The 22,818-nt window shown below is 48.0% G+C and overlaps 1 protein-coding gene across 1 annotated transcript in view; it reads left to right on the top strand.

The window, feature by feature from the left end:
• MDGA1 (MAM domain containing glycosylphosphatidylinositol anchor 1) overlaps positions 1-22,818 on the top strand; it is a gene marked incomplete at both ends in the record, with an annotated part of 92,756 nt that extends 69,938 nt beyond the window's left edge. The window contains 4 exons of the mRNA XM_010166415.1: positions 408-542; positions 20,254-20,384; positions 21,355-21,463; positions 22,728-22,818. Coding sequence (XP_010164717.1) covers positions 408-542; positions 20,254-20,384; positions 21,355-21,463; positions 22,728-22,818 — 466 coding nt within the window. The remainder of the gene's footprint in view (positions 1-407; positions 543-20,253; positions 20,385-21,354; positions 21,464-22,727) is intronic.

Below are 22,818 nucleotides of genomic sequence, written 5' to 3'. Positions count from 1 at the left end.
CCCTCTGCTTGAGGCAGAGAAATTAGGCTGGAATGGTTTCTCCCTCCTCTTTCTGGTTTTCTCCTTACACAGCGCAGTCAGCTCTGGGTCTCCTGGTGCTGCAGGAGAAAGGCTCATTTTGCACCCAGACAGCTGTGTGTGTGTGCATGTTCAGGGACTCATCTGCTGCGTGCAGTCACAGTGGGTCTGTTGATGTCCATCTCTCCAGCTCTTCCCTAAATACTGCAGAGGCAGGGGAGGCACTGCGGACATCCTGCAAGTGTCTCTGGCCGGGATCACAGTGGGGGAAGAGCAAGGCCATGTCTCTCAGAGAAGGAGTGACCTCCCAGCCTCTGGCATCCCATCACTTGCAAGGAGGGAGACCCAGTGCACGCTGCCTTTCCCCACCTTTCCTTCTCATTCTGTAGGTTACTACATGTTCATCGAGGCGTCCCGGCCCCGGGTGACAGGAGACAAAGCCCGGCTCATCAGCCCCCTCTACAACATTACTGCCAAGTATTACTGTGTCTCCTTCTATTACCACATGTATGGGAAGCACATCGGTGAGTACCCTCCAGGGAAGGGTAACCCCAGCCTAGTGTGGGCTGTCGGGAAACACCTCCAGCCTCTGCTCCTCCAGCCATGCCTGCGGCCATGAGTCCTTCTCCAGTGCTTAAAGCGCCAGGGTGGACTGTTGCTTTCAGATACTTGTCCCTTACCCACAGCCCAGCAGTGTCAGGGTTGTGAGGCTGTTGCAGCCCATCCTCGGGGCAGTATCTTGCAGTCAGCCATCACCCCTTCCCCTCTGGCTCACTTCTCCTCTAGCATAAGGCTTCCTACCCTCCACAAAAAAGAGCACTGTACCCATGTGCACACATTTCCCCTGCTCACGGCCACAGCCACCTTCCTCCAGGCAGCTGAACACCAGGTGAACAGTCTGTCTATGAGAGAAGAGGTGGAGGGGGCTTTGTGGGACTGGAGGGCTCTTTAGTGGCTGCAGCTATTTTGGGGTGGGCAGGATGCATGTTCCCTCAGCTGTGCCAAGGGGCTGTCTGCTCTGCCTGACTCCCTCCTCTCTAACCATAAGCCTACGAGTGCAGCGAGCACCCCAGAAGTGCCTGGCACACTAATGAGTTTCCATATCCAGTCAAGGAGCAATTGCTAATTCGTCACCTCTTGATTATAATTTCATTAATTTGAATAATAGATGCACTCTTCCCACAGCACGCTGGGTAATTAATCACCTGCTGGACTGGAGCCTGACTGAAAAATCAGGGCCCAGGCAGGAATGTGTCCGCCCTTCAATAAACGAGGTTAATTAACAACTCTCTGCCTTGGCACCATTGATGTCATTGGGAGGGAACATGCTCCCGAGTCCAGCCATTGTATCTCTGTGCACATGTGAGGCACAGCAGAGAGGTTAAGCTGCAAAATCTGGGATCTCCTTCTCTCTGTGGGGACAAGGCTGAAACCCTGACCCTGTGGGTGCTGGGGGCTAAGGGCTGGGCTGTGGTTCACTGAGCAGGTCTCCATCTCTGTCTTTGCTCTGAGGGCTCGTATTGGCTGTCCACAGGTCGGAGGTGTTTGCACACACCTGTATTCCCCCTGCAGACAGGCTGGTCTATGCTGTCTTCATGCTGCCGGCAGCAGGTTGCTCAGGCAGAGCACCGTTAATGTTGGTTCACAACAGGTTTTCGTGGACCTGCTGGTCTTGCTTAGCTGATGGAGTCCAGCTGTTAATGCTAGCTGGCAAACTCCTTTGTTCCCTGCAGTTGTCCGTTGTGGTCAGTCAGCCTTACTGCCTAATTCCTGCCTGTCTTCTCCTGGAGGCTTTAAAAGGGATCTCATTCTTTGTGATTGCAATGAAGGGTGACCCAGACTAGTGGAAGTCTGACAAGGAAAGAAGATGTGGAGGGAGGAGGCCTCTCTTGCTTTCTTTCCTTTAGGAATACAGCTATGTGTCATATTTCCAAGTTCATTTCGTGAGGAAAGTAAAAGCCCATCAGCTTTTTCTTGCTTTTGGAAGAGAACTCTGTTTTACAGCTCTCACGTGGTGGTCTGTGTGGAGATGGGGTGGACTGCACATGCCAGGGAATCAATTCGTTACAGGTTTTTGACTTCTATTGTGTTAACTCTCTATTAATTTGCTCCACCCACAGGTTGTCTAGAACTAAAGATAAAGTGACTCTCAAGACCTAAGAAAGGTACTGAGGGCCATTTTCTATTCCTCAGCTTCAGGGACCTTTTACATCTGTTGGTTTTTCCCTTCACACTCAATGTTGCTGCCCCTGCCTGCTTCCCATTTTCCCCTGGTTGAACAAAGGGGCCGATAAATTTGTGCAAACTGGTTAGACTCTTTAATACCATACAATGATTTCCAGGGTGGGTGCTACTGTGAGCTTGAGAGCAAATAAATTATTTTAAAATTAGACTGACTAGATATAGTCAGAGAATGAAAGAGAAAGAAATGAGGAAAAGTTATTTTTCTCTTGGCTTGTGGAATATATGGCTTGGTCTAGTGAACCCACAATATATCTGTCTGCAAATTGAAATTCAGTACCTTGTATGTGCTTTCTACTCTGGAGTTTCTTTCAGGGTCAGTCATGATATTCTGTAATCGATTTGGCTTCTTTTCTACATATTGGGGCACCAGGGTGAAACGGAGACCTCTCCAGGAAAATTCAGAACGCTTAGTGATTCTAAAATTGTCTGGTTTTCATCATTCCCGCTGTGCTACTTACTAACTCTTATGCTATTTGGTCTTCTTCTTACTGCCACGCTGGCAGCACTCTGGCATAGCTGTCCTCATCCCTGCACACGCACGAACAAACCCGCGTTTGGGGCACGCTCTGTTTCACCAGCAGGTCTAACGGCTCAATCTGCATTTCTAATGCACATTGGTTACTCCCTGGCTGGTTCTGATTGTGTGGAGGTTGTGAAACCCTGCCAGAAAGCTTTAGCTTGTTCAAATGGTGCCAGGCTTGATGCTCCTGATGGCCCAAGTCCTCTCAGAGTCCCCTGGGGAAGCAGCAGCCTGCCTGAGGTCAAAGCAAGTTTCTTCAGCATTTCTTCTTTAGCCATGGGTTGGAGGAGAGTGTCCCCTTTCAGATTCAGGGCTCCTTGCTAGGTCTTCTCCTGTCAAATGAGGAGACAGACCTTGGCCTCCTACCTGTATCACGTATGTGACAATATGAAGGTAAAGATGGGTTGTAGGCCATGTCTTCCCAAATAGCCAGCTATCCCTGACGCCTACAGACATGGCCCCAACCCCTGTCTCACCTAGTGCCAGCCCAGTCCTACCAAGCCAGATGCCAGCCTTGCTGAGCCAGCTATAGCACTTTGCAAGAGTATCTCAGGTTGTTCTGTTGGCAGACAGTGACAGCAAGAGGACATCTCCCAGCCCAAGCCTATCCTAGCAGCTCCAGCTCCATCGTGGAACGAACTGAAGCTCTGTCACTATGAAAAGAAGCTGTATAAAATCCTGACATTTATTTATTTTTTTAATAACCCTTTTATTACCTTTTTCCCCTCCACAGAACATGAAAGCTGGTTTACTCTCACAATTTGACTATAAAATATCCATAGCCATCCAGGCAAATCTTCCCTGGGAGAGTTCCCAGACACTACTCGTTTATAATAGATATGACGAAAGAGAGAAACGGAATACAAATGGAGCGTTTGTAGCCATGGTATAAAATATTCAGCGACTAGCAGAGGAGGGTGATGTTGAATATCTCTCAGCTGATGAGAGAGCAGGGTGAAGAGAAGCTCTCTGGAGGCAATTCCTGTTTTCTGGAGTTATTTGGTCATTGTTTTTCCTTCCTCTGGCCTCCTCCAGAGCAAGCATTTGCATTGCCCAACCATCCTGCCAGCCCAAACACAAAAATCAGGGAGAGGGGAAGGAAAGAAATCCCAGTTCCACTAGGCATTCAAGAATAAGAGTGTCCTGCTCGTGACAGGCACAGATACATCAAATGAGGAATTGCTTGCTTTCTTCAGGAGAGGAAGCTAGCCACAGCAGGCAGCAACCAGTCACCAAGTTCAAAACACCTCTTTGTAGAGTTGGCTTGGTGAGTCAGTACTGCAGCTGGGAGCAGATCCTCAGGTCTTCGCTTCAGCCATCATCAGACTCCTCTTCCTCCCTTCCCAGGGGCTGCCTGGGAGGGGGATGCTTTGAGGGGACAGTGTCCCCAACAGACTGCTCACACCACAGTCCCCTGCCACCTCTCTCTCACATCTCCTAGCTCAGTGGTAGCCAGGTTATGATGTGCACAGCCTCCTGCCTACTGCTGGATGCTCTTGCAGACCCTGCAGCAAGAGATGCCTTCATGGTCAGACTGCAGGAGGGAGGTTTCTCAGAGGGATGAGGAAATTTCAGCCTTTTCTGTGGCTGTTGTGGTCCCCATGGTGCACACTGACTGCTAACACTATAGCTCCCTATCTCATAAGCCAGTGACTGTGCTCATGTGGAAAACATTTGGGTCAAAGAGTTAACTTGCTCACAGGGGTACCTACATTAAAAAAAATGATGGAAGGTGTACCCAAGCAGCATTTTTTTAGCCTCCTTCTGATCTGTGAACTCACTGGAAGACCCTTTTGATACTATGTTTGCTGTGTTTTTAATAGCAGTAGTCACTGCACACAGGCTTATGATGAGATGTGGCTTCAGAGAGGGGAGAAGGCAAAGACCTCTCCTTGCCCTGGGTTACCTCCCTAGATGAGACTGTTCACCTGCTTTCTGAAGTGAAATGGCCCAGTCATGGGCTTCAAGAGCTGGGCCTGATTGAACGCAGTGTCTGAAGACCCTGCTCTTGGCTTGCAGTTTCTGTACTTTGAGCCTCCTTTCTGCACTAGCAGTGTCATGGTCTTATCTTGGCCAGTTCCTCTCCCAGAAATCAGGAACAGGCTTATTTTCTGGCATGTGTCCAGCATCTGTGAAACTGATGGGGAGTTAAAGATGCTGCTGTTCCAGCTGACACAGACCTTATCTGACCACCCCAGCTAAGTCTAGCCTATGTAGAATCAGGATGGGAATCTTCCAATGAAATTGTAAACTACTCATTGCTTTCTATAGCTTCTCGAGGAGGGGAAGTGGAGAGGAAGGTGGATATCTTCTCCTAGATACCCAGTTTCAGGATCACAGAATCACAGAATGTTAGGGATTGGAAGGGACCTTGAAAGATCATCTAGTCCAACCCCCCTGCCAGAGCAGGAACCTAAATGAGATCACACAGGAAGGCATCCAGGAGGGTCTTGAATGTCTCCAGAGAAGGAGACTCCACAACCCCCCTGGGCAGCCTGCTCCAGTGGTCTGTTACCCTCACTGTAAAGAAGCTCCTTCTGAAATTTAAGCGGAACCTCCTGTGTTCCAGCTGACATCCATTTCCCCTTGTCCTACCATTGGGCATCACTGAGAAGAGCCTGGCTCCATCCTCATGACATTCGCCCTTAACATGTTTATAAACATTAATGAGGTCACCCTCATTATACATAGGAATGGTTCAAAGCTGCATCAGAGGAGGATCAGACTAGATATTAGGACACCTTTCTTTACTAAGAGGGTGGTCAGACACTGGAACAGTCTTAGCGAGGTGATCAAAGTGGTCAGGCAGTTGGACAAGGTGGTGGTTGTAGGTCCCTTCCAACTGAACTTTTCTGTTCTATGCTATTCTGTGCTATTTCTTCTTCTCTTCTCTTCTCTTCTCTTCTCTTCTCTTCTCTTCTCTTCTCTTCTCTTCTCTTCTCTTCTCTTCTCTTCTCTTCTCTTCTCTTCTCTTCTCTTCTCTTCTCTTCTCTTCTCTTTTCTCTCCTCTCCTCTCCTCTCCTCTCCTCTCCTCTCCTCTCCTCTCCTCTTTTTATTCTATTCTATTCTATTCTATTCTATTCTGTTCTGTTCCGTTCTGTTCTGTTCTGTTCTAAGATAGTGTGAGGACCAGTGCTTGGGTTTGATTAAAAGGGATTTTGATTGTGAGTCACTAGAAACAATGACACCTGATCAGATCACTTGCCACAGCATCCAAGTTCAAGAAAGCCATAGGCTGTTTCACAGAGGTAACTGGGTTGTAGGCAGGCTACTTACGCTGGTGGTGTCAGCACTGACGGCCTCCTGCTGAGTAGGAAACACACATCTGGAAGGCCTACCAAACTGAATTCCTTCTTTATTCCTTCAACTCAGATAACGCAAACAGTGCAAAGGTGTCTGAGAGGTTGCAGTGAATGATCACACATAGGAACCAGTGTTAGCACAGATGCCATATGGCTGCATCTTGTTTCTGACAAGTGACAGTAGTCGGAGCTGTCAGGTCACACAGATTGATAGGTACCAGCTATGTCGATGTAAAAGCAGTTTGAACCATGAAGATGTATTTTTTGTAAAATTCAACAACTCCCTTGTTCTTACCTAAGCCTAGTTTATGAACACAGCACCCTGCTACTGCACCTAGTTACACAGGTGGCACCCTGAATGTAGCTGTGTTCTGTTGGGTACAGAAAGTTTGCCTTATATACAAATGCATTGTTCATTAAATCCATGACATTATCTCCAGTGCAGTAACTCTACACAGTAGAGATTACATCACTCAATTGATTGAGGGGAGGCTGATTTTCCTAATGAGTGTGAGTCACTTCCCTCTAGGCTCTTGAAAACAAGTTGCAGTTAGAGTTAAGTCAACAGTTTGTGATGAAAAATTGTATTCCGTTTTTTTAATGCTCTTTCTTTTTCCACTTACTCAAATGGGTTCTTGGTTTTACTCATTCCTCCATCAATAGATGTGTATTTGACTAATGTTCTATGCAGACATCCAGCAGCTTCCTGTGGGCTATGGTATGGACCCTTTGGGTAGACTGTGGTCTCTTCTGGTAGTGTCTCCTTGTTTTTTGGGGAAGTTAGTCAAATACCATTATCATGACCAAGGATTATAAATACCTGACAAGATAACCACATATTTGTAAAGTGTCATTCAAGCTCTGTACATTCAATACAGTGGCTCTGAACAAAAGACTGTTGAAGTCATTGTTTTTCTAAAGACTTCAGTGAAGTTTGGATTAGAGCCATAGATTTAAAGATTATTAAGACCAGATGGGACCAATACATCATCTAATCAAACTTCCTGCATAACCAAGGGCAGAGAACTCCCTTCAGTTAGTCTTTCTGGAGCCCAGTAAATACTATGTGTCTACACCTTCACTGGATGTTTACTTACAAAGAGCACCAACAGCATGCTTTACATGGCTTGCAGATGTGTGACTGAATCATCCCTAAGCCAAAGACCTTGGTGTGTAAAGCTCAAGGAGACGTTGAGAGGAGGGAAGGGTATTCAGGTGATTTGTCTATATGTCATTTTTATTCCATGAATAACATGTCTTCATGCTGATGCAGGCATTCTGCTTAGTACTTTGACTCTGAGTGCACTGGTCCCCACCTTTCTTTGCCCCTCACTAAAAGTGCATCACTGAATCAAGTTCCCAGTGCAAGATAGCCACTGAAATGTTGCCTTCTTCTGAAGTCCTCTTCTGTCTTACCAGTCATGATCTGACCACAGAATTTGTTGTGAAGGTTGTCAGGGGCACAGATTGCTGACACTGATTCATTTGCAGATGCCCTGAATCCCCACAGATCATCTTTACTTCTGCTCGCCTGATTTGAGTCACTGTTACTCTTCTGGTGGGAAGCTGCCATGATCCCCGCTCCCTTTGTCCGGGCTCTCAGCAAAGTATCTTTCCATTCAGACTTGGCTCAGAGCAGCAGCAGCAGCCTTGCATAAAGTTGAGTATCTGTAAGGGTATACTGCAACCTAATCATCTCCTGAGACATCAGGTGTTGCATCAATTATTCAGACCCTGAAATTGCTAGATACAAAACTTAACAGACACTTAAGAGGAAATGGGAGCTCTCAGTGCATATCCAGCTACTTCTTTAGCACTCCCAGGTCACTCTTCTCTTCTCTCCATGGACCATTAACTATTTCACCAGTGTCGGAATTGTACAAGTGGAGACTGAAGCTGATCATTCCAGGTGCACATCTGGAGACACCCATGGGAGCTCTGACAGGATAAAGGTTGGTGGGGCAGAGAGCACAACGATCTCACATTACTTGTGCAACCATACCAATCTGTTCTTCAGCAGATTCAACAAGACATTATTTTTTTAACTGTCCTGGTTTGTAGCTGGGACAGAGCCAGTTTTCTTTTTAGTAGCTAGAATAACGCTGTATTTTGTTTTCAGAATGGGATTTGTTATGAGAAGAACATTGATAACATACTGTTTTTTTCAATTATTGCTGGAAGTTGAAGGACTTTGTGTTTTGCTAGTCTACAAGTGCAAGGTCTAGGGAGGGGTGAGGTATATTAAAATTAATAAGCTAGATTGACATTTGGATAGGCCAGTGGGATATTCCATATCTTATAATGTCGTGTTCGGTATATTAATGAGGGTCTCTTCCATTCTTGCTCTCTCTGGCTTTCACTTGGACTCTCGCTGTTCTGGGATTGCAGTTTCGGATTTGGGATTGTCACTCCTCTGGGATGATTATCTGAGAACAGGCTGGGCTTGGTTGGAGAGTGGTGAGCAATTGCACTGTGTATCACTCATTTGCATATGTTATTATAATTGTTATTATCATTATTACTTTAAGTTTTATTTTATTTCAATTATTAACTTGTTCTTATCTTGACCTACAAGTCTCCTTACCCTTACTCCTCCAATTCTCTCCCCTATTCCCCTGTGGGAGGGAATGAGTGAGTGGTTGTGTTTGGCTGCTAGCCAAGTGGTAGCCAAGTGAAACCAGCACCAGTAACATGTACTGAAATGCTTCCCAGAAAATAAAAAAATGGTCAACAAGTGTCAGTCATCATCATTATTTCCAGGAGTGACTGTCTCTCCCAAAGAGGGCTCTGCAGGGATGACAGGCACCCCAGCATTTGCATTGAAGGAGTTTGCAGATCGATGCTGGGAGTCTCACTGTCTCAGCCAGTCCCATGGAAGTCTTCTGGTGAAAGTACAGCCGGGCATGAAATGGGAAAGGAGTCTCTTGCTATAATGCATCCTGCCTCCAAGCTGGGAACACAGCCTACTCTAACAGCCTTCCTGCAGCAAACCTCTTCCCAGGCCTGAAATATTGACCTCTCACATCTCCTTGGGTCAGGCAGAGGAGAAGGCCAGAGAACAGATTTTGAGTGGTGTCTTCAGGTCAACAGGAAGAATATGTGATCTCAGCTGCTCATTCCCGCTGTCTTGCTGGCTTCAGCATCACACTAGAACAGCCCATCTGCTCCAAGCCCTGCAGCCTTGCAGCTGCCCTGTGCTTGGCTCCTGGGACTGAGAGACCACAGACCGGGTGATGATGGGGAAAGAGGTTGGCAATAGGGATAGAAAAGGCACAGGCAAAGTCTTCCCCAGCATAAGTACATCTTCTTCTGCAGGGGTTTTGTCAGGAACCCTCCCACACACACCACTTGTATTTTGGGGGCTCTGGGAGGCTCGCTCCTCTCTGGCTCTGGGAGGCAAGCAGACTCCCCCTGTCTGGCTGTTGTGCTCTTTAAACCTGGCAGTGTCTGTGAAGCAGACTTCTGTTTCAGCTCATCTGAGCGAGCTGAGCACAGTGCGCACTCTCAGTCTGAGAGCTGAGCACATGAATTGTGCAAAGGACCCAGCTGTCTCTGGTGGCAAAGATGAAAGACTGCCCTATCAAAGCTGGGAGAAGAGAGAGCATTTGCCTGGAGGCATCTGGGCATGTCACGAAACAGAGGGTGAACAAGGAGCAAGCAGACATCACAGCAACTATGGTTCACTCCACTTCTTGAGTCTGCAAAATTGGTGGGAAAAGTTGCCTACACATGATCTCCTTCTTGCTGCATTCCTTGTACTCCCGTTTTCTCCCAGGCTGGCTTCTCCTCCCTAAAGTAGTACCCAGCATTTCTGGGGACCACCAGGTACAGCAACAGTAAAGAAGGAAGGAGATGCCTGGCTGCCTTCAGACTGCTTGATTCCAGAAAATGTCAGAGGGGAAGAAAGATGGGCTGCTGCAGATCACTCACCTCAGGCACAGAGCAAGTGTAATGATCCTGTCCATGGACTGGCCAGCGCTGCTGCCTATGGAGGCTCTTGTTCATAGCTGCTTCACCAGAGTAGGTCTCAAGCCTTGCCTTGGACTTGGTCTTTGTAATGAGAAATCATGGTCTGGCATCTACCCTCTGTAGGGCCTTAAGACCATAATTCAGAAAGCCCATTCTGGGGTTTGAGATAATTTAGATGCTGTAATCTAAAGTCTAATCAACTTCAGGAGATTGGTGAGTGATGCAGGCTGCCAGGGGAGAAGAGAGAGGTTGATGTGTCTGACAAAGACCAACACTATCTGTCTTCCTGCTCAGGACAGACAGGAGTCTGACCTCACCGAATCACCCTCTGTGCCTCCTTTGGAGCCCTGTCTGGACATACCAAGCACTTGTGCAGGTGGTTTTACTGGCAGCTGAAGCTGGGGCCAGGTCCCCTTCCCCATCACATGCCCCATAAAGGCTAATTTGCATGCCTTCTTGCCCCTGCCCCACATACCCACCAGAAATGGTGCAGAAATAGTCCTGAAATCACTCATTAGATTAAGGGCGAGATGATGCTGTGTTTGAGAGGACTAGGGCCACAATAAGGGCTGTAGGGCTGAGCTGTTTTGCTGCTTACAGAAGCTGCCTGCCCCGCACTGGGGCGGTCAGGGCTTTGCGGATGCATCCGAACTGGCACATCCCACCCTGCCTGCCAGGAGCTGCACATAGAAACGAAGGCAGCAGCATCCATTTCAGTGCTCAGCACCCAGGGCCCCCTCTGCCCTGCCTGGGGCTGAGTCAGAGGCAGTGCTGGGCTTGTACACAGCTGCGGCCCTGATGAGTGACCAACTCTGAACTTACACCCGATCACCCTTTCCCCTTACTCTGCTGAAATCATGTTTCCTTCTGCTAATGCAGCCAGCTTTCCCTGACTAGACACTTTATACCTTTAGTACATCTTCCCTCCCAACAGAATTTCACTGATGAGGTTGTTTGGTTGGTTTTTTTCCTGTCAAACAGAAAACCGAGGATTTGATCCAACCATCTAGTTTATCTATTCAAGCTCAGCAAGGAATGCAGCACAAGGAAGGGTCTGTTTCTGCCTACTGTGCATTTACCTAGATCATACTGTCACAGGCTTGCTTGGAGAGCTCCCAGAAGGCAAGGATGAACTCTCTGGCTACATAGGTAGAAGCAATGGCTATGGAAAGGTCATAACTCCTTTCTTAGGGCTGAATGGATAGAAGAGAACCTGCACAACCGTATGTAGGCCAGGATATATCTCATCCTGCTCTGTGACTTCAGACAAGCTACATCCTGTGTGTGTTTTTGTACAGGGGATCATTCTAGGAGTAAAAGGGCAAGCCCTAGGTAAGGGCTAGTACAGGTCATTCTCAGTGTCTAGAGAGAGAGTACTGCTCAAAATGTCCAGGAGAACCTGGACGTCCTCTTCTTAGATGGGAAGGTCTCTAAGGGTGCACATCCTTAGCCTTTACAAGGATCTCTTGATAAAAACAAGCTGTTGAGGCAGGTCTGGAGTATTAAACAACAGGAGACATTTCTGACAAATACATGGTTTTTCTTGTAATGCAAATTCCTCCCTTTGGGGCTGGTGGTATTTCCTGAAGAGTGAGAAATCCCACGAGAAAGAATCTCTGTAGAGAGGTGTGTGGACAGACAGATGTTGTAAATTATCGCATATACTGGTTATGGAGGGAGTCACGCAAGGAGCTGGAGCATTAGCATGAATTATCATGGCACAGAGGACACAGATTAAATGGGAGCTTCTCTGCAGCCAGACAGTGGTTTCTGACAGTGTGCTGTGTATACCAACATGGAGCAGGTGTAGCAAGGCAGGATGAACCCCAAGGGGGATCTCCATCTCATGATGGAGCATCACTGTGCAGGAACAGGGCTTGGCAGCACATTTTGGGCTGCTAGGGGGCAAAGAGACCAGCAAGGCAGCTCAAGCACCATCCTGCTCGGTAACAAGCAGGGGACCCACACTAAGATCCTGCCCATTGTTGACCCTGATATTACTGGGTGCTTCCCAGTCCTGTTGATGTGGGTCAGTGACTGCATCCCTGGGAAAGCATTTGTGTCCCCTGAGCTGGGGCTGGGAAGAGCAAGCTCTGGAGAAGCTGTCTGATCCCCATGGGCTGAGTGCAGGCTCTTTCTGCCAGGCTTGGCAAGGGAGGAGGACGTGTGCTGGGGCGCAGGTGTTTGGAGACTCACTCAGCTCACGATGCCATTTGTTTTCTGCTTTGCTGGGCTGTAAACAAGCATGTGTCCAGCTGAGAGAGAGGTAGGCACCATAGAATCATAGAATTTCCAATCATTAAGGTTTGAAAAGACCTCTAAGATCATCAAGTCAAACCATCAACCCAACACCACCATGCCCATTAAATCATGTCCTTAAGCACCTCATCTACCCATCTTTTAAATACCACCAGGGATGGTGACTCAACCACTTCCCTGGGCAGCCTGTTACACTGCTTGATAATCCTTTCAGTAAAGAAATTTTTCCTAATATCCAATCTAAACCTTCCCTGGCACAGCTTGAGGCCATTTCCTCTTGTCCTGTCACTTGTTACTTGGGAGAAGAGACTGACACCCACCTCGCTACAACCTCCTCTCAGGTAGTTGTAGAGAGCTGTAAGGTCACCCCTCAGCCTCCTTTTCTTGAAACTAAACAATCCTAGTTCCTTCAGCTGCTCCTCATAAGACTTGTTCTCTAGACTCTTCACCAGCTTCGTCGCCCTTCTTTGGACATGCTCCATGCTCCATCCTGCATGCTTGCCTCTCTCTGCCTATGGCAGGCAGGAGGTCTCCAGGAGGTGTGGGGAAACTGAGGACCTGGTCACTCTTAGGCTGGGTGTCTGGAGGGAAAGCAAGCAGGATGATGGCTCGGCAGGTGATAGGCAGAGAGAACCTGCTCCTAGCCTGATCCCATGGTCAGATCTGCTGTGAATTGCCGTGATGGGTCCTGTGCTGGCAGTGGGCAGGCACCATGCAGCGGAGCAGCGTGGTGAGGTGGCACATGGGAGCAGAGCTGCTGCCCACAGCAGCATTCAGGGACTGAGAGTCAGATACCCCATCTGTCCTGTGGGGAAGGACACAGTCTGTCCACATTGTCCCGTGCAAAATGTGGACAGAAAAGTCCACATTAAGTACGGGAAAAGGATGTGATTAAGCAAGATGGTATAATGAGTTGGACATAAAGTTGGCAAAAAGCCCAAAGACTCATGATTCTTGTCTTTTAAATGCCAGACTCTGTACCCTCCCTCTGGTCTGTTCTGGCTGCATATTGGATGGTCCTTTGTTCTTCTGAGATAGCATAAATTTGACATTATGGACCATGGAGTTTTTTTTCTCTCTTTTTTGAATTCCTTAAACCACGTCCTGTTGTCTATGCATAGAAAGCCTGTTACTGGTCACAAACAACCTCTGAGGGGAATTTTCCATGAAAAGGGGTGGCAGGATTTTGTTCCATACATGGCATCAAAGACGGAAGTCTTGTATCATTCATCTTTCTGTGCCAACACTTTCTCTAATTAGACTGTGGATCAAATGAGCAAAGGAGCTCAAGCATAGCTCCATTGCAAGTCTGCTCCTACCATATCACCATCTGCTCTCTATGTACACAGACAGGTGGGGATATGCTGGAGAGAAGGAGCTGTAGCTGTAGTTTGCCTGCCTTCCTCCCATTAGCACTCACATTCCTCATCACATGACCATACCATTGCATTTACCCCACTGCCTGCATGCCTCAGGTCCCCCCCACCCACCCAGCATGTCCCCCTCAGTGGTCCAGCCACGTGTCCATTTTGCATCTTTACAGTGCAGTGTTGTTGCGTCTGTGCTGATCCATTCCCTCCATCCCAAAATTCGTATGCATGCCAGACAGGTCAGATAGATAGCGATGGATCATAGATCAATCTGTGCAATTGGCTTTGCCATGTCAGGGGACACTGCTTCAAGCCCATCCTCATTTGATGGTGGTTTAGGAGGTCAAGGGTGGAAATGTGTTTTTTTTCTTTGATTTTTTTAAATCCACAGTAAAATCCAAAGAAAATTCTCTGTAGCCAGATATAAGTAATTTTCACAGGTTTGCTGTAGGGGTAACATTGCCAATCAGAACTTGCCATATTGCTGTTTATATCCCTGGAAAGTCCCAGCCACAGCAGGGAACTGGAGGCTTTGATTCCCCTGATCCCTTTCACTATATCCTCCCCACTGTAATGAAGCAGAAAGAGAATGTCCCATAGCAATTAGCCAGCCTGTGGCACAGCACTGAACATGCTCAGTGGCTCTCTTAAGCCGATGGGGTTGCCTCCTGAGTAGAGGTGGGATAGTGGCACTTTCCAAACTCTGACCAAGACTGTGTTTTCTTGCTGTTGATGAGCTCTCTGAACCTTCTGGCTTTGAAGTTATTGAAGCAGTGGCTACTGGAAGAGATCTGTGTAGTGACCTTGTGACTGGACACAGGAGACCCTGCACACCAAGCTGAGATCAGTTAAAGACATGTAGAGATAATGTTCTCTGTAATCAGGAGTGGAAAGCAGCCAAGAGGCTTTAATTGTCTTATTCCACATATGTTAATGTATGATTCATCATTGGAGACTGTGCAAGAGTAAATATATCCTATCATGGCACAAAGACAACTTACATTCCTAGAAATTAGGAGTCAGCACAAGCTGATATTATTTCTCCATCTCTATCTGTGCTACAATTATTTTTCCACCCCCTGCTTTCTAGCTCTCAGAGCAGTAACCTTCTCTCACAGCACTGTAACTGAGAACACCAGCCTGACACTGACTGCTATTCATTAACATCCATTTAAACGAGAGAGGGAGAGAGACTTGTGTTTGTTGCGAGGATTATGAACAGTAATAGATTCTTTCTGGGGACTGTCTTTTGCTCCTGGGATTTGCCTGCACTAAGCTTTGAGTTTCAGGTTGTGATCAGTGGTGTTAACACTAAACCATGCTTAAGGAAATGCTCAGAGCCAAGGTGAGAGCTCTTTTCTCCCTGGCTTGGTTTTAGCCCTCATCTTGCATGTGCAAGTTACTCTGCCGGGCTACACAAGGTCCGAGTCTTCTCCACACTGTGTATCTCTTTCCATCCCCTGGATGTCTCTTGCTATGAATCAGTTCCTTCTTCTTATCTCTATCTGTCTTGCCTGCAGTTGAAATGCTGTGGGAATTTCCATGGGGGCTTTCAGCCCTGATTCCCAGTTGGGTGCCATACCTAAACTGAGGCTGCAGCCAGGATTTCTCATGGATAGCTTATCTCTGGAGATCACCCGTGCTGGTGCAGGGATCCTGCAGGAGCACAGCAAGGAGTCGCAGTGAGATCAGGCTGCCTGCAAGCCTGCAGCCAGCCCAGCTTCTGGCTGTGGATCCCAACAGCCTCCCCTACCCATCCCAAGGAGCTCTGCTGCACCTGGCACAGCACCCCGCCTCTCAGCGTTCAGCATCACCCTCCCTTTGCTTCCTAGTCACTCCAGCTGCCTGCCTTCCATCCGAGCCACATAAACTGATCAGTACCTCAGTCTTTCCCCACTCCATCACCCCCCATTAACACCCCCACCTGCCCCCTTTCTTGAGTAAACCTCTACACCTTCTCTGCCATTCTGCACAGACTGTGCCTGTGGCCCTGCCCTTACAGACCCTGCCTCCCTCCCAGTGCTGCCTGCAGTGGCTCTTCTGGAGCTACACTGCTATTCCATGTGACAGTGAAGTCCCCATCCTGTGGAAACGGAGAGAAGACCTTTTCTTGTTGTGAGAAGGTAACATTTAAAGGCATCCCTTGGGGTACTCTATCTGGCAGCCCAGCTGGTGCTCTTTTGTGTGAGTGCCACTGTTTTGAAATGCCAGCTCTGGTCTTAAAGGCAGCCAGCAGAAGGTACTGCTCGGTCTCCCTGTAATTGATTCCTCATCACTCATCACTGGCTTTTATTCCCCCTTTTGATTGGGAGGAAGAAATAATACAGATTACAAGACAAATGTGAAGATTACCTTGTATGGGGAGAGCTAACAACAGGATTGCTGGTGTCCTGGGATTTCCCTTGTGTTTGTCACTGGTCAGCTGGACAGATTTAGCAGCAGATAAATGGCCTGTCTTTGTGTGTGACTCACCAGCAGGTGCCCTTAGGAAATGCCAGACATATCTGATGGCGGAGATGGGGAAGGGGCGACAATGACAGAAATAGGTAACAAAACTGGCCATCTGGATTTGAACTCTGATACAGGAAACTAGGCATGATTGTAGTATAAAACAACACAGAAGGGGTGGCTGCAAGAGCTTGTGCTGGAGAACGTGCCAGGTGGACCTTTCACATCTCCACTGATGGAGGCATGGGAGTTGGAGAGCATGTCCCACTTTGGTTCCTCTTCAGTTTGTGACCACTGGAAAGGCAGAAGAGCTCAGGCACTTCTGTTCCCTAGTGTCTTCTTGCTCAAGTCTCGTAAGATGTTTGCTATGCTTCTGAGGTCCCCTCTAAGTGAATAAGGGTTATTATCCTTTATGGTCATCATTGTATCATGTCAGTAAGTAGAAGTAGGTAAAAGCAGCATCTAAGGATCACGTGGCAAGTCAGTTCACAGCTGTGAGTGGGCTCCTCACAGCCCACACATGTGTGAACCATGCATTGGCCACCTCCCACAAAGTGGGATTTGGATATATAATCTGTTCCCCAGGAGGGGCACCTTACTAGCATCAGGTGGCTGGTTTGGTCTGAACTTGTGTGACGTGCTGAAAACTACACAGGGATTGAAGATAGTTAATAAGGCTAGATGGGTATTGTTAGATTGCGTGAAGATACGTGTGGGAAGGTGTGAATTCACCAGAGGTCAGGAGCTATGGATGTCAGTATATACATAGGCTCTACCTCCCTTTGTAGCCAGAGACTTAATCTATGGATTTGCATGACTGTAAGTGGGATCCGGGAACAACATTTGATTTTAGGGCAGTAGGCTGAAGCGAAAGATTTCCCTTGGAAAACACAAAGTCCTGCAGCACTTGTTCCATCACACAGTTGGCTTTTGGGGACAGACTGAAAAATGGAGCTAAAGAAGCTCTAAGCAATGGGAAAGATGACTTGGAGCTTTTGGTACTCCAGGACTGCAATGTTTTATGGCTCTGCTTGGAGCTCAGATCTGAAGGTTCATTTGCAAGTACCTCCATCCTAGGCTACGTGCCCTTAAACTTGACTGACAGCTTGTGGTAGACTGACACATGGTAGAAGGGAATAAAGTAGAAGACCTGCACGATCTTTAATGTGCACAACACTGCTGACCCAGTTCAGATGGTGTAGAGGCTTCATCCCTGTTTAGTTTTGAGTCTTGGAGTCTCTATTATGCCTCCTAGTGATAGCAATGCTAGAAATGGGAGGTGGTGTGATTCTTTCCCAGCCTTGGGGAGGGTCTGTAACTTAACAAGGATTGCAGGTAATGCTATGAGATGTGTCTTCCCTTCGCAGCTCTGACTGATTTGTAAGGCAGTCATGGGCATGCTGTTCAGCTGTTCTGAGCTTCAGTTTTCCATGTCTAGACAGGGGAGGTAAAACTGTATGGCAGATAAGGGAGCTTCCTTTCCAGTTGCAAAGCTTTTGAAGAATGCCTGCTCATATTTGGTGTTGTTCTATTAGGGAATTTGGGGTCCAAAAGGTTGAAACTTTTTTTCCTGATGCTGCAAGGACATGGAGCTGTCAGCCAGAATATGCTCAGGCTTGGTTTGTGTTTAGGCTAGGCATTCACAGCTGGTGATTTGAGGGCACTAATTTGCATTCCAGAAGCTTCTCTGGGTCCCTTTCTATCTCGCCTTCACTTTTTTCCTGGGGCATCAAAGTTCATTTGCTGCCTGATTTGTCCCAGTGCTGGCTGCTCAGCCAGGCTGTTGTGCTAGCTGCAAGTCCCCAAATGAGGGTAGAATAGGCAGCAGTTGTTTTTAATCCTTGCTTGATGGCAGCTTCATATTAATTCTTCATTCACTCTCAATCTCTCACCTCACCGGCTCTGGTGCTTGTAATTAGCTGCTCTGAGCACACTCTTGTTGACATTGATCTATGGGGTTATGTAGTTCCTGCGTGGGCCATCAGTTTGGCCAAGTGCCTCTGTGAGGACTAGGTATCCTTCCTAGAGAGACTTGCCTCATAGGAAGCTCCTGAGGGCAAAGAGGACACCAAGAAACCAGCGGCTCAAAGCTGGTTTTGCCAAAGGCTCCCATAGTGACTTCTTTTGTCCTTGGCACTGTGTTTCCAGGAAGCAGATCCCACTCACTTGCCTCTGTTTCCTTGAGGCTGTGCAGTGCCAGCTGGGCTCAACAGGGAGAGAAACAAGTTATTTCAGTCCTTATCTTGGGTTGTGGTAGGCATCCCAAACTGGGTATCACCAGGGAAGGGAAATGGATATGCTCTCCCTGTCCCGTCAGACCTTCATCTAGTTTTCTCAGCTAGCCTTAGTGCTAACGCTTCAGAATATTTCCAGGCAATAACACACCCCTCTTTCCTCAGTTCACTAAACTATACACATATTTCATTCTTTTAACCTTTTCTTGCAAGTCAGACGCTCAGAATCTAAACTTTTCATCATCTTTATTATGCATCTCTGAACTCCCTGTGATCTATCTCTCGCTTTCTGACAGCCAGGCACTTCCAGGTCCCTGTCCTTCACACAGTGTCCCTAAGGCTGATGTGCCAAGAATGAAGAATTTCAAGGGATCATGTAGGAGGGAGGTTATATAGGAAAGTCTCTTTCCTTGTCCCTTCCCCTGACCTCTTCCTGCTGCCTCTCAGAAGGGCATACTCGGACAGGAATGCAGCATCCCAAGCACAGACTATGGACATATAAGTAAGGGTTATTATTGCCTCTCTGCTCTGAGGTGTAATATGTCTGTGTGTGGAGACCAGAACAGACAGTATGACTAGAGTTGTGATTGATTTTTTGGTAGGCCAGCTGAATTAGGGAGGGGGGGAGAGCGGGGAGGGAAGATAAAAAGTGTTTCAGGTCAACCTTGAGTGAATGTTTAAAAATGTTTTTTCACTGAAACAAAAAATGAAAAAGAGTCATCTGAGGAGATTACTAAAAAGATGCTGCAGGAAGGAAAACTGAGATGGTTTCATTTGTCGGTGGAGGGTAGGGGGCTGTGACACTGTTTTCAAAGTGAGATTTGTTTGCTTTGGTTTTGGTTTTTTTTGGTTTAATGGCTGACAAAACATTCTGGGAATTTCACTGTAGGAAAGAACTTGAAGTCGGTGTTGATTCACAGGGTCTTTGTGTCCCTTTGAAAACGTGGGGCTGGGATGGTACAGGCAATGCCTCCCTGCGCTAGCAAAGAACAGCTGCTCGCTCCCAGGCTGCTTCCAGGGCAAGTGGCACCTGAGAACACAGGTTGTATTTCTGCAGCTGATGTCCAGAGCCAGGGCAGGGAGAGGGCTGAAAGCTGCACAGCATGTATCAGGTGTTAGTGGTGAACAGGAAGAGGCAAACGTGTTCTGGCCTCCCCAGTTCAAGTGAAATATAGAGAAACTAGTGTGGGTTCAACAGAGGTTGCCCCTGCTTCTGGCCCTGACCATCAAGAAGCAGAAGTCCTGGGGAAGCAAGGTTGAGGGAGCTGGACTTTCTCAGTCTGGCAAAAAGGAGGCTGCTATCAGCCCTTTGCCCTCAACAGTTTGAAAGGTAATTTCAACGATAACAGAGCCAAAATCTTATCAGTGGTATTAGACAATATAATAGGGAACAGCAGCCAAAACTGGCAATGCTGGAGGTTCGTATTAGACATTAGGAAAAATTTATTTCCTCAGGGGATTTCAAGACTTGGCCAGGTAAAGCCATGCTGCCTTCATGTAGAGCTGGAGACAGCTTCAAGCAGGAGGTTGGATGAGATGCCTCTGGAGGTCCTTTGCAGACAGCATTTCTGCCACCCCCTTCTTGTACCACCCCAGCCATGCTACAGACTGCTTCTTCCTCCTCCTGTCCTCTCTGTCTTCATCGGGGTCTGTGTCCTCCCTTAGATAGCCCAGATGGATGAAACATTGCCAGTGACACTTGCCCATCAACCCAGGAGAAAGCTGACTCCGTCCAGAGGTTACTGCTGAGGCTCTGCAGGCTGTCCCTGGGCTGGCTGGGGCATACAGCCATGGCTGGAGGCTGAGCCCCAGAGCTACACCAGGGGCCAGCCCAGCAGGCAGGGTTGCCCACCTGCCCCAGCACACCAGCCCTGGTTACTCTCTTCCAGGCTCGTTGAACCTGCTAGTTCGTGTGCGGAACAAGAGAGCCATCGACACCCAGGTCTGGTCACTCAGTGGGAACCGGGGGAACATGTGGCAGCAAGCACATGTGCCCATCAACCCGCCCGGGCCCTTCCAGGTAAGTCAGGTCCACAGTCAAGGAGTCACCTGCTACCTCTCCAGTCCATGTGCCACGGGCTGTAGGAGACTTCCCAGCAGACATCTGCCTCTGTGGTACAGGGGCTGGTCAGGCACAGGGAGCTCTCCACCCCAAGGGTCACTGGGGCAAGGCAAGAGCTTGGTGGATGCACAGAAATCAAATCCACTCTTCTCTGAAGCCATCTAATGTTGTATGTGCGAGCATCAGTTTGGCACTATGAATTTTCTGATTATTGCTGGTCCTGAAACTGCTTGTCAAAGAGCTCCTTCTGCTACCAGGTCTGTGTGAGAGGTTTCTTGCTGTTGAGCATCTGGGGATTGCTGGCCTGTTGGTGTAAAGTGACTTTGAGTGCTAGAGGCTTCTTCTAGCATGTGCTGCAAGAGCCCACCCCCACTGTCCCCCTGGTTCAGGACTGTAGGACAGCTTATGAATATGAACTGGGCACTCTGTACCTGCTCATTGAGCGGTTTGTACATACCCAGGTTTGTCACTGGATGTTTTATGGCTGATGTTTTTGCCCAACACGCTACTTTGCTGTTGTAGGGTTGTTTGTGAGAGCTGGGTCTGTGCAGGCTAGTAAGTTGTGGCACTGCAGCAAAATGCCCAGCTTGCTTTTGGGTACTTTAAATAAGAACTAAGAATTTAGTTACTTTTGTGAGTGCTGTTCATTATCAGTTGGTTTGTTAGTGCAGCACACTTAATAAAGCAGAGCTCTACGTGCTCATTTATTACTCTACTGACCCTCAGCACACAGGGGTTGGTCCCGTAAGCAGTGGGGTCCTGCTCTCCAGGTCCTATGGGTACTGGAGAAAGAGGAAGGAATCATTCACTTGGGGTCCTGATAAGATCTGGCCTGTGCCCTGCTCACCTCTTCAGAGCCCCACAGTGTGGGAAGGGTCCTCCACAACTGCAGCCTCACACTGGGCTCTGTCCCATGCTCTGCTTGCAGATCATCTTCGAAGGTGTCCGGGGCTCAAGCTACGAGGGGGACATTGCCATCGATGACGTCACTCTGAAAAAGGGGGACTGTCCAAGGAAGCCAATTGGACCGAATAAGGGTGAGAGTCTGCGTGCCTCAGAGGAAAACGAGTCGGTGGGAGCGTCTACGTTAATGCATGTGCTAGGGATGTGCAGCTAATTTCAGAGCACAGTGACATGTTGGTGGGTCTCAACAAGATGGGTGACTCCATCAGCAGAAGTCAGCAGAGAGCCTGTCAGACTCTTGCACTTTCTCTTCACAGTTGTGAGTTAGCAAGAGCTCAGAGGAACAACCAGATCCTGTAGAAACTGTGCTGCCAGACACCAGCATACTGAAGTCTGCACCAGTATGTGGTTTGAAGGTGTCATCCCCAAGCAGCTAAAGGCTTTTGTGATATCTCATCTCCTGGAAACCCTAGATGTGGGAGCTTTGGAAAGGGAGAGACCTTCTGCAGACTCTAATAGCCTCTGCAGCATTAATTCAGTCCTTCTCCAGGAAAAAAAATCTGCCTTTTGGAGCCTGGAGACAGGGAGGCCTACCTCCACTGATAACTGCTCATCCCAATCCTGACAGTGAGTGCTTGAGCTAAATCCCACCAGCCCCTTTCCAGTCCAGCCATATCATCCTGGTGTCAGCACTGCAGAAATGGAGACAGTCATGCTCTCACTGAGGTGCACCATAGGTTGAAGCCATAGCAACCAGTGCATAAGCAGTATGTAGGCATTAGTCCTTGGGTGGGCATCACTGCTGTGCCTCCTGCCGTAGTCTTGCCTGTGCCCTTGATAATATGCCTCAGGTGAGCAGGAGAGCAGATGTTCAGAGTATGCAAACCAGAGCCAGACAGGCACTTGTGAGCAAGGTTCAATTTGTCCTATTTATTTTTGAAGGTAAAAAACCTTCTTGAGGACAACTCACTTTCAGCGATTTTCTTAACTCCAAAGGTGAAGGGAGAAACGAAACATCCAGAAAGTCAGAACACCCTATAAATCTCAAAATTCCAGGTGCAGTTAAAGGTCTGTTTCAGCCTGGGATGGCCAAGCTGTAACCAAAACACAAGCAGAACCTTTTGTTTTACTCAAGTTGAATCTTCTGGGGAAGAAAGGAGGGTTGGATTGCAAAAGTAACTAAGATTCAACCTTTTCTCCTGAGCTGGAAAAGAAATGATTTTGGGAAGCCTTATGAGAGCATCCAGGGAAGGCTAGAAAGATCTTCCCATAGATCTGAGGGGTGCTTCATGGTTCCGGGTGGGAGGAGGGGCTTAGGACACTGATGCACAGTGACTTGTTTGATGAGGTCTGGATCCATCACATCACTAATCCTTTTTCTCTCTTCTCGGCTGGCAGCGGTTGCTCTTCCAGGAAGCGGTGTCCCGGCCCTGCACAGCCCTTGTCTTTGTGGCCCATTGACTTTCTTCCTTTACGTGCTGCTCAGATG

The sequence above is a fragment of the Antrostomus carolinensis genome, unplaced genomic scaffold (genome assembly GCF_000700745.2).
Source record: "Antrostomus carolinensis isolate BGI_N321 unplaced genomic scaffold, ASM70074v2 scaffold15394, whole genome shotgun sequence".
NCBI lineage: Eukaryota > Metazoa > Chordata > Aves > Caprimulgiformes > Caprimulgidae > Antrostomus > Antrostomus carolinensis.
Note: the sequence above shows the minus strand (reverse complement) of the source record. Positions and strands in the feature narration are given on the sequence as shown.